The 16,838-nt window shown below is 37.9% G+C and overlaps 1 protein-coding gene and 1 long non-coding RNA gene across 6 annotated transcripts in view; one reads left to right on the forward strand and one right to left on the reverse strand.

Moving 5' to 3' along the window:
• LOC112494963 overlaps nucleotides 1-4,678 on the forward strand; it is a 7,427-nt gene extending 2,749 nt beyond the window's left edge. Inside the window, exon 2 of the long non-coding RNA XR_003061004.1 lies at nucleotides 4,297-4,678. This is a non-coding gene — a long non-coding RNA (uncharacterized LOC112494963). The remainder of the gene's footprint in view (nucleotides 1-4,296) is intronic.
• Nucleotides 4,679-4,873: 195 nt separating this feature from the next.
• Nucleotides 4,874-16,838, reverse strand: part of LOC107271837 (tubby-related protein 4) — a 35,077-nt gene continuing 23,112 nt past the window's right edge. The window contains exons 1-15 of one of the 5 annotated variants that reach the window (XR_003060992.1): nucleotides 14,271-14,395; nucleotides 14,024-14,200; nucleotides 13,345-13,452; nucleotides 12,515-12,680; nucleotides 11,929-12,197; nucleotides 11,777-11,865; nucleotides 11,554-11,688; nucleotides 10,962-11,361; nucleotides 10,702-10,879; nucleotides 8,977-10,618; nucleotides 8,775-8,888; nucleotides 8,469-8,691; nucleotides 8,147-8,326; nucleotides 7,752-8,065; nucleotides 4,874-7,654 (exon numbers count right to left, since the gene is read on the reverse strand). Coding sequence is in view for 1 of the 5 variants with exons in the window: in XM_015748296.2 (XP_015603782.1) it covers nucleotides 7,949-8,065; nucleotides 8,147-8,326; nucleotides 8,469-8,691; nucleotides 8,775-8,888; nucleotides 8,977-10,618; nucleotides 10,702-10,879; nucleotides 10,962-11,361; nucleotides 11,554-11,688; nucleotides 11,777-11,865; nucleotides 11,929-12,197; nucleotides 12,515-12,680; nucleotides 13,345-13,452; nucleotides 14,271-14,453 (3,804 nt within the window). In the remaining 4 variants the exon portion in view is untranslated. Of the gene's footprint in view, nucleotides 7,655-7,751; nucleotides 8,066-8,146; nucleotides 8,327-8,387; nucleotides 8,692-8,774; nucleotides 8,889-8,976; nucleotides 10,619-10,701; nucleotides 10,880-10,961; nucleotides 11,362-11,553; nucleotides 11,689-11,776; nucleotides 11,866-11,928; nucleotides 12,198-12,514; nucleotides 12,681-13,344; nucleotides 13,453-14,023; nucleotides 14,201-14,270; nucleotides 14,454-16,838 lie in introns of those variants that run through there. The other 4 variants (XR_003060990.1, XR_001538752.2, XM_015748296.2 and 1 more) reach the window with 4 other exon arrangements.

The following is a 16,838-nucleotide window of genomic DNA, read 5'->3' on the forward strand; positions in this document are numbered from 1 at the left end:
AATAAATTATCTTGCAACACTTATACACTTTTCGAATCTCCTGTTCCTTCCTATATCTCCATCACTCTCCTCCTAGTATAAATCCTTAAAACTAAGTTTTTAAAATGTCTTTTGGAAAAAGAAAAGTCCAAAGTGGTAGCGCATGTAACATACCACACGTATATTATATTTTAGTGATATATTTTAATATATTTATAATCTCATTGATATTATTACTCTTTCGCGGACTATAAATGTACATCTGTACTTGTAATGTATATCTGTATACTGTATCATTATTGCATTTGTCCAATAAATTATCTTGTAACACTTATACACGTTGATATTCTTTTGCCCTATGCGAATATCCCAGAGTACGAGTGAGTTCTGCCTCTCTCTGACTCTCCTCCATTATAACAGTATACTTTTCCTTCTCCTCCATCCTTATGCTGCAAAAGTAAGTTGCAAAAGTAAAGGGATTTTTTGAAAGTGCCCTATAGCAACTTGATCTGTACCAATCTCTTCCGAGATACAGCTGATTTTCGAATTAGTTTCGGAATTATTTTATTCGAGAAAGTTCACTCGTTCTCTCAGAGATGGCGCCACATATCATGCCCAGGAGGTGCTGCCCTCTTATCGGCAAAAATTCGAACTAATGCGAATTCTTTAATAAAATTTACTCATTGAAATTTCGACGATGGGATTTTTAAATTGAATTTGGAATTATTTTGTCGGAGAAAGTTCACTCTTTCTCTCAGAGATGGCGCCACATATCATGCCCAGGAGGTGCTGCCCTCTTATCGGCAAAAATTCGAACTAATGCGAATTCTTTAATAAGATTTACTCATTGAAATTTCGACGATGGGATTTTTAAATTGAATTTGGAATTATTTTGTCGGAGAAAGTTCACTCTTTCTCTCAGAGATGGCGCCACATATCATGCCCAGGAGGTGCTGCCCTCTTATCGGCGAAAATTCGAACTAATGCGAATTCTTTAATAAGATTTACTCAATTGAATTTCGACGATGGGATATTTAAATTGAATTCGGAATTATTTTATCGAGAAAGTTCACTCGTTCTCTCAGAGATGGCGCCACATATCATGCCCAGGAGGTGCTGCCCTCTTATCGGCAAAAATTCGAACTAATGCGAATTCTTTAATAAGATTTACTCATTGAATTTCGACGATGGGATATTTAAATTGAATTCGGAATTATTTTATCGAGAAAGTTCACTCGTTCTCTCAGAGATGGCGCCACATATCATGCCCAGGAGGTGCTGCCCTCTTATCGGCAAAAATTCGAACTAATGCGAATTCTTTAATAAGATTTACTCATTGAATTTCGACGATGGGATATTTAAATTGAATTCGGAATTATTTTATCGAGAAAGTTCACTCGTTCTCTCAGAGATGGCGCCACATATCATGCCCAGGAGGTGCTGCCCTCTTATCGGCAAAAATTCGAACTAATGCGAATTCTTTAATAAGATTTACTCATTGAATTTCGACGATGGGATATTTAAATTGAATTCGGAATTATTTTATCGAGAAAGTTCACTCGTTCTCTCAGAGATGGCGCCACATATCATGCCCAGGAGGAGCTGCCCTCTTATCGGCGTATGTGAAAATAAGAAAGTGAAGAATGAAAGATAAAGAAATAAGGAATTAATGAGGAAATAAATATAGAAGAAGAATAAGGTTGCAAATGGATATAGAAATAAAGAAGTGAAAATAAGATTATAAGAAAGAAATGAATATAGAAATGAAGAAATGAAGAAGTAGAAAAGTAAGGAATAGAGTTATAAAAGTGGAGACGAAATGAGGAAAGAAATAAATAAGAAAGTAACAAATGAAAGATAAAGAAATAAGGAAGTAAAGAAGAAATAAATATAGAAGAAGAAGAAGGTTGTAAATGGATATAGAAATAAAGAAATGATGTATGTGAAAATAAGAAAGTGAAGAATGAAAGATAAAGAAATAAGGAATTAATGAGGAAATAAATATAGAAGAAGAATAAGGTTGCAAATGGATATAGAAATAAAGAAGTGAAAATAAGATTATAAGAAAGAAATGAATATAGAAATGAAGAAATGAAGAAGTAGAAAAGTAAGGAATAGAGTTATAAAAGTGGAGACGAAATGAGGAAAGAAATAAATAAGAAAGTAACAAATGAAAGATAAAGAAATAAGGAAGTAAAGAAGAAATAAATATAGAAGAAGAAGAAGGTTGTAAATGGATATAGAAATAAAGAAATGATGTATGTGAAAATAAGAAAGTGAAGAATGAAAGATAAAGAAATAAGGAATTAATGAGGAAATAAATATAGAAGAAGAATAAGGTTGCAAATGGATATAGAAATAAAGAAGTGAAAATAAGATTATAAGAAAGAAATGAATATAGAAATGAAGAAATGAAGAAGTAGAAAAGTAAGGAATAGAGTTATAAAAGTGGAGACGAAATGAGGAAAGAAATAAATAAGAAAGTAACAAATGAAAGATAAAGAAATAAGGAAGTAAAGAAGAAATAAATATAGAAGAAGAAGAAGGTTGTAAATGGATATAGAAATAAAGAAATGATGTATGTGAAAATAAGAAAGTGAAGAATGAAAGATAAAGAAATAAGGAATTAATGAGGAAATAAATATAGAAGAAGAATAAGGTTGCAAATGGATATAGAAATAAAGAAGTGAAAATAAGATTATAAGAAAGAAATGAATATAGAAATGAAGAAATGAAGAAGTAGAAAAGTAAGGAATAGAGTTATAAAAGTGGAGACGAAATGAGGAAAGAAATAAATAAGAAAGTAACAAATGAAAGATAAAGAAATAAGGAAGTAAAGAAGAAATAAATATAGAAGAAGAAGAAGGTTGTAAATGGATATAGAAATAAAGAAATGATGTATGTGAAAATAAGAAAGTGAAGAATGAAAGATAAAGAAATAAGGAATTAATGAGGAAATAAATATAGAAGAAGAATAAGGTTGCAAATGGATATAGAAATAAAGAAGTGAAAATAAGATTATAAGAAAGAAATGAATATAGAAATGAAGAAATGAAGAAGTAGAAAAGTAAGGAATAGAGTTATAAAAGTGGAGACGAAATGAGGAAAGAAATAAATAAGAAAGTAACAAATGAAAGATAAAGAAATAAGGAAGTAAAGAAGAAATAAATATAGAAGAAGAAGAAGGTTGTAAATGGATATAGAAATAAAGAAATGATGTATGTGAAAATAAGAAAGTGAAGAATGAAAGATAAAGAAATAAGGAATTAATGAGGAAATAAATATAGAAGAAGAATAAGGTTGCAAATGGATATAGAAATAAAGAAGTGAAAATAAGATTATAAGAAAGAAATGAATATAGAAATGAAGAAATGAAGAAGTAGAAAAGTAAGGAATAGAGTTATAAAAGTGGAGACGAAATGAGGAAAGAAATAAATAAGAAAGTAACAAATGAAAGATAAAGAAATAAGGAAGTAAAGAAGAAATAAATATAAAAATAGGAAAAGGTTCGAAATGATTCCAAGAGACCAGTATAGGAGACCGGCTCGAGGAAGAATGAGCGCTCCGAGTCCGGGCACTGGCTCGATCGCTCCCCCCACCATCCGCCTGCTCCGGCTCGACGAGTCCTGCGCGTCGAATTTGCGCGCACACAATTTTGGGCAACTTCCAGTACTTCTAAATATGCTTGGCCTGAATTTCCGATTACTGAGTACTGATTACTGCATATTATTGATTTAATTAATTATTTTAATGTTACAAACACTTAATTTATTAATATTTCAATTTGAATGTAATTTATTTTCAATTTTCTACATTTTCAATTCAAATTGTATCTACTTCGTATATTCTGCGAGATTTTGATTTAGCCTCAGTTCTATATTTTGAATAAATTTTGAAAGTAAATCAAGATCAAATAATATTTAGCAAAAATTGAGGTACTACACGCGTGTCAAGTTGGCACTTTCTTAAAAATGTCTTAAAAATATTTCAACAATAGGCTTCCTCAATAATTCTTGAGGTCTATAGTTCCCGGTCTCGTTCTAAGAGTTGCTTTGGGAACCAGCGGTGAGTAGCGGAGAACCTCTGCCCGCCAAGCTACACGTTCGTGTTCACGTTTAGCTCGGCTACGACGGGATTCACATTGTCGACGGAGGCGATGATCAGAAAATTCTACTTCCAGACTCGCCGCTACGATCTAGCGGCATGATTTTGGTATCGCCTGAAACCGTGGCGTTGTGCATCTCCCTGCTCATCTCTGATTGGAAGTGACTCGTTTCTTGGATCATAATTATTAATGTCATTTCTCTTCACTCGTAGCGCAATTTTCCCAAGTTCGTCCATTGAGGATTGACTGGATAAGCCTGCAGAAGAAGATGAAAGGAATCATCAATGCAGAAGAAATTGTCAGTGACAGTTACTCAACGTCAGCACGAAAACGGATGAACTACTTTCCAAATTTATTCACAATATAAACTTGAGGCCAAATGAAAATCTCCTTAAATGGTAGAAATTAATTAAACTTAAATTTAGTAAATACAATATTACATTTGTAAAATTTTGTCAATAGATCAAACAACAATTAAAATATGAAAAAATCGATTATATAAGTATTGAAATAAATAATGTGTTTATGTATTATCATTTAAAAATAAAGAACCACGACGAAGAACACTTGGAAGTAGTGGGAGCTGCAAAATTTGACAGACCGTATACTTACTGCACCCTTGTAGTTCCGGAAAATTCTGTTAAAGAGCCTGGAAAATAAATTAGCCCCTAAAATTGCATTTTCTATTCTATATCTTAAATAAATCGAAGTAGCATAATCTTCACGGGCAGATCAGAAAGGAAGCATTCTTGGAACTCTAAATTATAAAAAGGTTATAACTTGTAATACTTATTTTTCGAGTCTTCATTTTTTGTTTATTTACAAATATTTCGTAATCGTTAATGTACTCGGTAACAAAATTTCATTGCACATATACAGAATAATCGTTTTGCGCTGTGGCGAAAATTAATCAACAATGCCTCCACGTAATAAAAACAATACTGATTCAATTGAGATACTGCGTAATCGTAGTATCGTAACATATACTCAGTCATTAATGTTCACATATAATGTAGCCGCCGTTTTTTCCATTCGTCAAGCATAGCCTTAGTATTACATTTATAAAATACGAAGGTACCAACTGAAAAAAAAAAAGAAATACGAGCAACTAATTAACGTAGACCTATGTATCTTGAGCTAGGCCGAACATCTCGGAACTCAGTCACGAGCCTCATTAATTAATGCAAACTATTATAAGGCATTCACACTATTACGTTACTATTGCAATTTTATATCATTTTGTTTCTTTTTCTAACGAATCTGTGCTCCATTATTTCATTTATCAATTTGCACATTTCATCGTGGAGCATCTCCCACGAAAATCCAGAAATGCTATAATGTTTATGTTTCAAATTGAAAATATTTTATATTCGCTTACCCTAATGGGAACAACAATTAAAACTGGAATTCACTACCTGAGGCGTATGATACTTTCAGGCCAACATTTCGCCACTTTCTAGAGGCGTGACTTAAGCCCCTTTTGCTCGGCATTCATCGTTAAAATTATTCGTAACAATTTATTGGAAATATAGTTATATCACAATGAAGACGCGAACTCACGGTGGATCCTGCATTCTTCCTTAAAATAAATAATTCATATTATTTACATCTACTTTGTATATGCAACACTTGAAACGGGAAAGTTGATTAAATTCAATGAAAAATAATTTTTTTTAAATCTCATTCACAATTCCCAGCGACGTTAACAATTTTCAAAAAAAAAAAAACAGAAAAGTCTAAACAATATTCACTTTGCAGGATCCTTTATAGTACAAGTCATATTCGAGCTTGAAGATTTATGCGTTCCTTCTTTGTTATTAAAAAAAAAGATTGTCGTTCTACTACGGGTCAATGCAATAATAATTAAATTAAAAAATGTAATCCACTAATTATGTGAATAATCCCGGAGTTCGCGATTCAAGGCTTACAGTGCAACATCGTGCAAAACTCAAACTCAACATCGACAATTAAGTACATACATACTACAGCCTCAACACAATCATTAATCCGTAATATAGATTATTTAGAAATTTAAATAACGCACGATCTATCGATCATTATTCCGATTATTAGTGTCGAATATCTGGCATATATATTTATACATTATTATCGTCAAATAAAGAGTATGGTTCCGTTCGAGGAATGCATTTATCCTTAAACAGTAACAATTAGTTTCTTTTAAATTTCAAAATTTTCGCCAGGAAACACATTCAAACTTCGAATATACGCGCGATATTAGTCTTAATCATTTTTTGATTAATCAATGATTAATCAAAAAGCATGTGTTTCCAACCTAAGAAAATCCCTGGAGGAAACGCGACGAAGGATCGTAAAAATTTTGGAAACTTTCAAAAATTATACGAACCACGAGCCTTTTTGTTACATTAAAAGTTTCATAAATGATCACTCGAAATTGTCATTTTTGAATGTATCGTAGTCATTAATAATCATTAAAAATTCCTGTTACAATAAAATCTCACAATCTTTCTATATCATAGAAAAAAATACGTTCCTTCGTCGTGCACTACATTTACAATTCTTTCATAATTTTTCACACTCGAACGAGCCAAACTCAAAATTTGATCCCGTAAAAACTTTCAGTGTTGTTGCATCATTTTTTATAGGCCTGACACGGATCTATCAATCGCTTAGGCATATCTCGTTAGTAGAGCAATAATATATTTTTTTTTATTTCTCATAACTATCTGTGTAAATATATTTACTGTGTATCTGAGTGAATGCATCTGTAGCTGTATACATTTACAGTATACCTATGCCTTTATCTTGCGTAACCTGTCGCGCAAATTTCAACGATGATTCAGGCCGGACATTTTCTTTCTCATCGCTTTCAAGAACCATTTAATCGAACAACGGGATCGGCTCGTGTCAAGACGAAATAGGACGTAGATCCAATATATATAAAATTCGAATATCCAGCAAATCGAAAAAAAAAAAACGAGACACTTTTCAACAGCATTTAACTATAATCTAACGCGTTAGTTTACTGTATAAACTATACAAATGAGCGCTTGACAATTGGGATAAACCAAACGTTTTGGACGGTACAGTCAAAAGCATTTAACGTAAGAGCCAAAGAATTTTTTTTGAGTCACCAGTCACACGGTGCGTCAGCGATTTACGACTGCTGATACGACTCCCTTTTTTTTTTCATTATTTTAAATCACTGGCTAAGGGAATCGTACGATCATTTATTTACGGCAATTACTTTCCCTTATTGCCAATCCTTTAATGTAATGTATATATAATATCCGCCATGGAACATACTCGTTTACCTTACATTAACACATTCGTTCATTCAAATTGAACACACGGTAATTCCCTAGTCCAGTCTGTCAAGATAAACTTTTTTAATTCAAACTTATTTTCCACTCTTGCGCGATGCATCTATTCATTTAAATACTGCAATTCTGGTTCTGCCGTATCATTCCAGTTTACCCTATCAGTTCCAGCGGAGTTATCGTGTTCAGCCTTCGTGAATAATTCAAAGAAAAAAATTGGAGCCTTATAAAAAATTATCTTTAATACTCGTATTCCAAATTCCGTACGGATCTGAAAAAAAAACGAAAGTTTATTTTCCTTATCAACGAGCTCATTTCTCTTGATTTAATTGATCCTACTGAATGTTATATAACGTAATCATGATTACCATATGCAATAGGATATTTGTACAGTGCCTTGTTTCAATATCAATATGACGTAACGCCGTGCGAATAAAGCTCAGAGAAATACAGAGATCTAGACGTGACGCAATACGAAACAATTTTTGACAACGACTAATTCAAGTGCATGACCAATTGCAATCAAATCCGTACATATATCGAATGAAGTACTGGAGAGTGATGGTTACTTGAGCCGTTGCGTAACGTTTGCCAGGGCAACGGCAAATGCCTGCAAAGCGCTGAAGGGATATTGAAAGTCCAACGTATACGCATTTCCGTCAATCCGTCCAAATTGCATCACCTGAATATGATAATTGTATCGATTAATATTTACTACATGTAAGGTACTATCGGTATTCTGATAGAAAATTTATCGCGTTACCTGTTTGCCTCGAAATTCAATTTGAAAATTCTTAGCGCTCTCTTGCGTAACTCGACCGCCAAAGTCAAGTTGATAAACTTGACTGGATTCATTCCACATTGGCGCCTTATTGTGCATTACTAATTCACGTCTGATAACTTCCGGTTTCTGGTTCGAAATACACGCCCCTCTCTGTTTCAACTGAAACGTGACAAGATTCAGGCTCATCACTAGGTATTAAAAATTTTTTTGACATACTTACAAGTGACACGAGCATCAAATGATATTTTAATATTTCCTTCTGACAATGATTATAATTTTAAACTATTCCCAAGTGTCAAACCTTTTGACGTAGCTGTGCCTTTTGAAATGTTTCCAAGTTACGGTAACTCCTCGAGGTCTCGTCCTGTATAGCTCCTTCGTCGTCCGAACTTTCACCCCGACTTTTTCGAGTCCTTCTACTGAGCAAAGGACTTGAAAGTAGCCTTCTCCTAATGGGCGACGCCGACGCCGGCCTTTTACCTTTCTTCGACGGCGCTGGACTACTTGGGGAACTTCTTGGTAACCTTAAGAGATTATTTTAATTGACATCGCCTCGTCGCCTCGTAGAATACATGCTACTTATTGAACACTAGACATCAACGATTACCTGGATGATGGACGAGGTGACGGAGGTGGCAAGGAGTGACTCTCATCAAAGTCCCGAAGTCGCGCAGCAAGACCATCGAGAGAAGATGCTAAGGAGCCACTTGGACTGGAACCCCTTGAAATTTAATATCGACTTCAGAGCGAATCAATCCTCTTGACAAGTCTCAAGGTTGTGCAAATATATCTATCAAGATGGTACCTACCTCGCGGACGAGGGACATGCCTCCAATCGATTTGGTTTCTCAGCAGTGGGTTCTTTACTGTCCGTCCCATTTTTCTCCGCCATTGATCCGTTTAGCTTCACCGAAGCTTCTACGGGGTCTCTGCCAATGGCATCGTTGGTCTTATACTCCGCAGCATCCGCTGTACCATTTTCCGGTACCTCCTCGACGTGTTCTGGTAATTGTGGCGCGGACGCTATTTGCTCAGTACTGGGAAATATATCGCTGGAGTCCAGACTCCTGGACTTGCCACAGTTCTTCAATCTCGGTGGCTTTGCACTCTGTTGGCTCATCTCTTGCTGGGCTTTGTTTTTTCGTTTCTTCTTAGTTTTTCGTGAAACCAAAACGAGCCTTTTGTTCGGTGCCTCTTTTCGTAGCATCCTTAGAGCAACGTCACACGGTACCAGTTGAGCATCCACGAGGTCCAGATATCCCACGCTACAGCTTCTTACTATAGGATCCGCCAGACACAATGGACCGATACTTACTACAGTGGGTGTTCTGTGAACTCCACGAAATTGTATGTTACTCTCTGAACTAGACTCTTCGTCTATGTAACGTAACTCTTCGGATTTACCGGGCGAGGCGCCGATTTGATTTGTATTCGAATTTGATTTTGCGCAGCAGCCCAGGCTCTTGCTCTCTTTACGCTTCAGCACGCATTGATTGGGAACACTCGCGTTACTCTGGGGTGAATGACACTGACTCGAGTTTCCAGGTAACTGATGGGAACACGTTGGTGATCCTGGTCCATTTGATAGACTATTTTTTGTATATACTGGAATTGGACTTGTCTGTGATGAACTCAAGCTAGTGGTGTTCATGATAGTCAAGTTTATCGCGATATTCAAATTGTTCTTGGAGTTCAAAGAGTTTTGAGTCGTTTGGATATGCGGATTTTGGACGCTGCTCGTGTTCAAGCCGTTCAGAAATACAGTCTGAGATTGAGAACAGCTGCTGGTAGAGTTCAAACCGTTCATAATTGAATTTTGAGAGCATGGTCCAGAATTTAATCCTCCACCACTGGGAACCTGACAATTTTGAATGGAAGTGGGAATGATTGGACCTAGACTTGCGGTTAGATTAGTCTTGTCATCAGAGATCTGATTGATCTTATTGTTCTCTAGATCTTTCTTGATCGCCATATTCGATTGTTGATCGGCCAGGGCTGTTTTCACACGTTGGATGTTACCCGAGTAATCGGTGCTCGGATTGGACGTAGCTATCAGCGTTTGCGTTGGCGCCACTGCATTCTTTGGTGATTGCAATGTCGGTACGTCGCAACATCTCGGCGCATTGTGCCTCGGTGGGGTTCTGTACGTGTTTCCGGAAGTGGCACGAAGACTTTCACAGAAATTCACCACTTCCTGCAGATCCACGTAGGGAAATTCATCTTCGTAATTTTCAGCGCGCGCCGAAGATGGCGACAGCGTTTCGGCAGCAAGAAATTGATTGGATATCTGAGACTTCGGTCGATTTCCACTTAACCGTGTATTTCTTGGAGTCATCGGAGCGATTGGGGGTGGCTGAGTTTCCGGAGGACCTCTGGAGGTACCGGGAGGTTCCTGAAAGATCTCCTCCTCGTCCTCCGAAAAAAGGTTAGGATTGAACGTTGGATCTGGACCTATAAAAAAAAAAAATTCATAAATTACCTACATATCCAAAAATTGGTATTAATTGTAAGTGCAAATATTTTTGAGACTGTACCTGCCGGTAAATCATCCCGTAACTCCGTCATCACCAAAGTCATTTGTCTAGGCTGTAAGTGTAACAGCGATGTCCTGTAAGTGACTTGTCCAAGATTAGCAGGAACAGAGTCAGCAAGACCATGAATCTTGAACTTTGTGCCCCAAATATTAGACGTGACCTCGACCAGTCTCGCGTGCTAAGAAAATCCACGTTACTAAATACTCTAGAAATAAAAAAAAAATCTAAATTCCAACCTAAAGATCCAAAATATGTCTCACCTCTGGCAAAGTGTCTACATAAGCAAGATCATCAGTTTCCTCGTTAGATTTCTCTTCTCTTCTCCTTCTATTTTTCCTTCTGTTCCTGGGAGAACCACACAAATCCGCAGTATCTCTCTCAGTATCAGAACCATCACTAAAGGAAGGACACTGCGTGATATAATCCGGTACTTGAAGAGTGTCCTGACTCTGAGGATCAAATATAACAAATTCCGGCCGAATCTTGCTGGTCCTACGACCTTTCAACAGTGGCACCAGACCACCCAAATACTCTAAGTACAAGGTATAGCAAGGGGCAGGTTCACCAGCATGCCTGAGCATCGTGCAATGAAGTCGTCCACCTCCAGGAGGTGGTCTCGAGACGAACCTCCTCAGTTCCCTTGGTTCAGGTACACAGCACCTAAATACATAAAAAGTACCATATAGAAGAAACTTCATAACTCGGCAAGAAAATGACGGGAATCAAGGCTGAATACAGTGATTTCCAGTGGAAGCTTTTGCGATCCATAAAAACACTAAATGGAAGATCGGTTTTACGGTCCTCGTCTTACGGAGTTATAAGACCGTTATTGGTATATCCCCCGTGGCTCACCTTATTGTACTGGCGAAGAGAGCCGCGACCAACGCCCTTAGTCTTGGGGGTAGTGGTAGCTGCTGTACGCTGGATTCCCTGGTGAGCGCCGCCCTCACAGCCAGCCTCGACAGTAGCTGAAGAGAACCCACCCTCCTGCAAGTCGCACAAATATATATACATCAATTACACCGTTCTTACAAAATCCAGAATTTTCAAAATATGAACCAAGCAAATATTTCACCTGGAGACCCAAGCAGCGTGAACTCGCGCCCCCGTAGCGACGAAAAGACGCCTGTCGTTGTGACCCCAGGTCAAAGCCGACACCGGACACTATAAATTTTCATATTTTTATTTAAAAATTCCACCGCTATATTCTCACTTAGTTTAGCTTACCTGGGTATATGGAATGGCCGTGGTGTATACCAGAGTCCCAGTATCGGAATAGAATTTAAGAAGATTTGTGTACTCTTGAGGATTCATCTGAAGGATATCGGAATCCCTGGTGCCGGCTATTGCTAAGAGCTTTCTTGAATTGCTCCATTCAGCATGGAGGGGCGCCTTCAGACTGGTTCTTATGGTGATTGGTGAGACGTCGTCGAAGGACCGCAACATCACGATATTACCGTCGGTGAGGCAAACAGCCAGAACGTAACTTCGATCGTCTGGAAACGTGCAATTAATGGCCATTGAATTAAGCGGGTTCAGATCAATTAGTGCGAATTGCGTCAAACGCTCAGAATGGATACGAGGTATTTACGTGTCTACAGCCTCTGCGTGGTATACGCACAGTAGTTTTGTATAGCAAAGTCACGTGACTGTAAAACGTAACGATACTGGTGCCACTGTATATACACATATATACACAGAATAAATAATCACTAGGACCAAAATATAAATTGGTCCAGTTGGATAGAGATTTCCAATTATTAAAAATACACGTGGCAAAAAATGTAAAATACATTTATTAAATCAGCTGTACCTTGCTGCGATTGTTTACCACTGACGTCATCGTCACCTTCCTCCATCTTAAATTTCTCAGCACTCCAAGCCATCGACGTCACACCAGCTGCCAACTGGACCTCGGACACCATGGCACCGTGGACATCCATAACGATCAATTGTCCAGCAGTAGTACCGAAGTATACCTTTATTGACATTAATAATAAAATCAATTCGAAAGCATCAGTACAATCAATCGCATAAATAATTCGCATACCGGTTTTTAATATAAAAGACAAATTGGCAATTCGCATTAAAAACCATTGTCTAATTAAAAGCCCTCCCAGGTCATTCGCACCCCCCACCCCCCACCCCTCACACAGAAACTCTGATAACAACCGACAATTAGGTGATTCGATGGACGATGGTTAACGCTTTAAAGATACAAGATACTATTTAATACCGGGTGACCTGTTTTCGCCGAACGATACTTGGCAATGGCCAAAAATGATTGAGGTATCGAATATCCATCAGGTTGTCACTAAGATTCCAACCCTTTCAGTCAGACATCCAAAGGGTTTCACCCTTCGACGAATGACGCAACGTAAAATAAGATCCTACCACTGAAAAAGCTTTCAACCTTTAATGCCCCTCGTACCAACGGTGATTGATTATAACTTTACGCCGTAACAAGACGATAGCCTGGTATTACCCGGCTTACGAAAGCCTATTAGAATTTCATTTATGATATACGATCTACTTGATGGTCAAGGTTGACACGTGAGCAGATTCTACATAGATTCTGATTATAAAAAAAAATCAATATATTTCTTACTATTGATTTTCGGTGAAATTCAATAAAGTCATTACCTGTTGATCATCCGGGGTCCAAATGCCACATGTGATGGTAGCTTGATCGTTGAGCATCGACGACCAGTATCTTTGCCCGGCAACGCTGCCAACCAGTACGAAACCGTCCTGAGGGATGAAGAAGAGGGGTTGACGATTCAAGTAAAAAGTAAGAAGTTCGAAACACGAAACTCTTAGGTCATTTGTATTCCTTGATAATGGATACTGTGTTTGTATATATACATATATGATAAGGGATTCAAGGAAATCAGAGAAGACCCTTGAAAGCTTGACAATGGAAGAGAAGCGGTGTTAAGTATATAAGGATTATGTATTATATTACAAGTATATATAGCTATACAGCATGAGTCCCAGGAGGGGGGATCAGAAAGAGAGTACAAGGAGTCGTCCGTGTTCCAGGGATGATTTTACCCTCAACTTCATGCGAATGCTCATTATTTGGTACTACCCTCTCTCTCTCCTCTCTCTCTCTTCCTCTCATTCTCTACACTCAGCCAACCGATACTCAGTACTCGTCCCTGAAGTGACAACTGCGAGTACTCTATATCAGAGCCATTTCGCGTTCATCGAGTACACCCCTAATATACGGTTACATATAGGTATACCGTATGGCATTGTCGAAATCTGTCAGAATTAAGCCCGACGAGTATTTCCGTAGAAGGAATGGTAGCGGTATTACCGTAAGATGAAAATACGAGATTGACCCAAGAGACAAAAAGATTTCAGATGGACCACGCGAGGAGGATGCGGTAGGAAGGCGTTACGGATATTACATTTTCTTTGAAAATGTAATGCAGGATCAAAAGGTCGGCACGTGGTTGAAATTCTTCTAGCGTCGTCGCAGCATCCTCTGGACCTGGTCCAGAAATGTTTTTCCGATAAATTTTTTTTTTTTCACAAATTATTGTAAATAATCGTAATTTTACCCTGTAACATATGAGCGCCATCCTTCCGTCGTGCGACCATGAGAAATGTGTTACGGGTGTGTTTCGGTCGTTAATTAATTCTATGCTCCACCGACCCTCGTATTTTATCCATACGAATATCACGCCGGAGCTGTCGCAAGACGCGAGCTTCTGGTACGGCTCGTTCCATTTGACGAGTATAACCTGAAACGGAAAATCAACGTGTGTTACGATAATAAATATGAATACACGTGACGTAACGGTAAACGCGACTCTGCGTGCAGTTTTATAGATTCAATACGTGTCTCGGGATATTCAATTCGCGTGTCGACTAACGAACCGAGTGCAACGTCAACAGTCGGCGATAGGAATTCACAGTGTTGCGAGAAGAGCATGTAGCGTGATGTTACGTAACGAGCTGCCACGTGAAAATCAGGATGCATAAAGACGAGACTCGATATTCGAGGACAACAAAAAAATGCATAAATAACCGAAACTCATTCGATTCGTTTTTTTAGCTTAAATTTTCATAAGGGCCGTTACGTCACGTTTGGTACTATACCGAAGCACTGATAATAACGTAGCCTGACTGAAATGACTGGTAGAAAGGAAATATTGCATGGTGAAAATTTAATATATACCGTATAAGGGTGAATTGGGCTCCACATTGTTTTTTTTTTCTATTTTTTATGATTCAATTGTAATAATATTAAGACGGCTTAATGTTTCTCAAGAGATGTATTCAATATTAATTTTTTGATCAACAGTCAGTTGTTTGAATTCCTTTAATCTGAGGGATGCTTCACCCTGTCACGGGTAGCTTGATTTATTTTGCATAGATCTTGGTTCGCCTTGAAATTTCAAGGTCTCGGCCATCTTGCTATGTTATTCATGGGATAATTCACCTCGGACGCCACTGGCAAAGGGTCTCACCCACTGAACACTTTACAACGGTTCACCCTTTTTTTTTTTTTTTTTTTCTTTTAACAAAATCACCCCGACGCGTTAGAAACTCGCGACTAAGTCGTAAAATTCAGGTACGTGGCTAATCCGTGAGCTAATCTTCAACGAAACGACCATTCCTTATATCGCCCTTGCCTCGCGTCAATTTTTTTTTGTGACCGCGGAAAATAAAAAAATTATTTTCTAAAGAAACTTCTTTTACGACCAATACGTAGATGGCGTCGGTGATTTCGAATTGGAGAGAAAATGGGGATGGTTTTTATTATTTTTCATTTTTTTCATCTAATTCTCTATATTTAATTTGGTTTTTTTTTTAACCTGATACAGACGTTAAGGACGGAATTAATACACGAGTGTAATTACATAAAGGAATGTCTGCTTCAAGTCCGATTCTAATTTTGCCAAATTGCAACGGCAAACCAGAGTATTCCGTAGCGAGCGAAGCCCAGCATCCACAAGATCAAAGGTTGCTACATCTCGAGACGCCGTTTCACGAAATACGAATTTCCCAGCAACTTTCTTATTACTCTGATATCCGTCCCAGTCAAAATCTACAAACAAGAGAACCACGGAATCCTACGTCACCTTACGGCTCCTTTGTCTTTCCGAAACTCGCACGAATTACTCAACGTGATTCACTCCGCTTTGATCATTCGCCGCGGTCGTATTTCGAACAATGGGATCCATTATTACTTCGTCTCTCGCAATTTTTAATTCCGTGTACAATAATAACGGCAAAACCCGCAAGACAAAATTAACGTGCACGTTACCAGCTACCCTACGAATATACGGCAGAGAATATACGATACTCTCATATGAAGCAAAAATAATATTTCGTACCGTATAATAAATTTATAACGTTACAAAAATAATAAAAATAAAACTCGAGCCCCAAACGCGTTGTAAAAAAATATATCGCTCGCCAATGACTGTCAAATGTTGCCGGCAAAAAGGAGACCTAGCAAAATTCGCGAAAAAATTCAAGTAACCTCTCTTACGGCTTATTCGCGAAATGTAAACCCGATATTTCTGGGATATCGTAAAATTTTTTTTTCTCCATCGCCAAATTTTCTCGACGCCCGCAATAAATTCTAAATCGCGCAACAAATTCGTATTTTCACACACAGCAGGGCACGAAGGCGTTTGTGGCACGTATAACGGGTGTCTCTAATGTTAATGACAATCCGATCGATAATTCCCTGTCAATGCCCTGCCATCACGGAAGTGTCTCGTCCCGTTCTATTTTTGGATCCATGGAAAATAAGCCGTGTCGCTCGACAAACGACCAACAACTTTTTTCTCCTTATTTTTTACCTTTTGCACCTCGTTATTTATCCACCAACAAAAAATTCTGCATTGCGGAGAATCCATCGTCTCGGACGATACGAAGCATGCAACGTGCTACTATACAAGTACTATACATATACAAAATACTCGAGGAGTCGAGAGCGGGAATTTTTGAAAATATTGCGTCATCTCGTGTAAGACCACGCTGGAAGTCATTAGGCCAAGAATTATTGTATAGCGACACGCGAATTTCCTATCAGGATCTTTAGAATCGCATGGTGCATTTGTCTAGATTTCCTTCTACCCCCCCCCCCCCCCCCCCCACCCCCCCCCCCCCCC

Source organism: Cephus cinctus, unplaced genomic scaffold (assembly GCF_000341935.2).
Source record: "Cephus cinctus unplaced genomic scaffold, Ccin1 Ccin1_scaffold1043, whole genome shotgun sequence".
In the NCBI taxonomy this organism is placed as follows: domain Eukaryota; kingdom Metazoa; phylum Arthropoda; class Insecta; order Hymenoptera; family Cephidae; genus Cephus; species Cephus cinctus.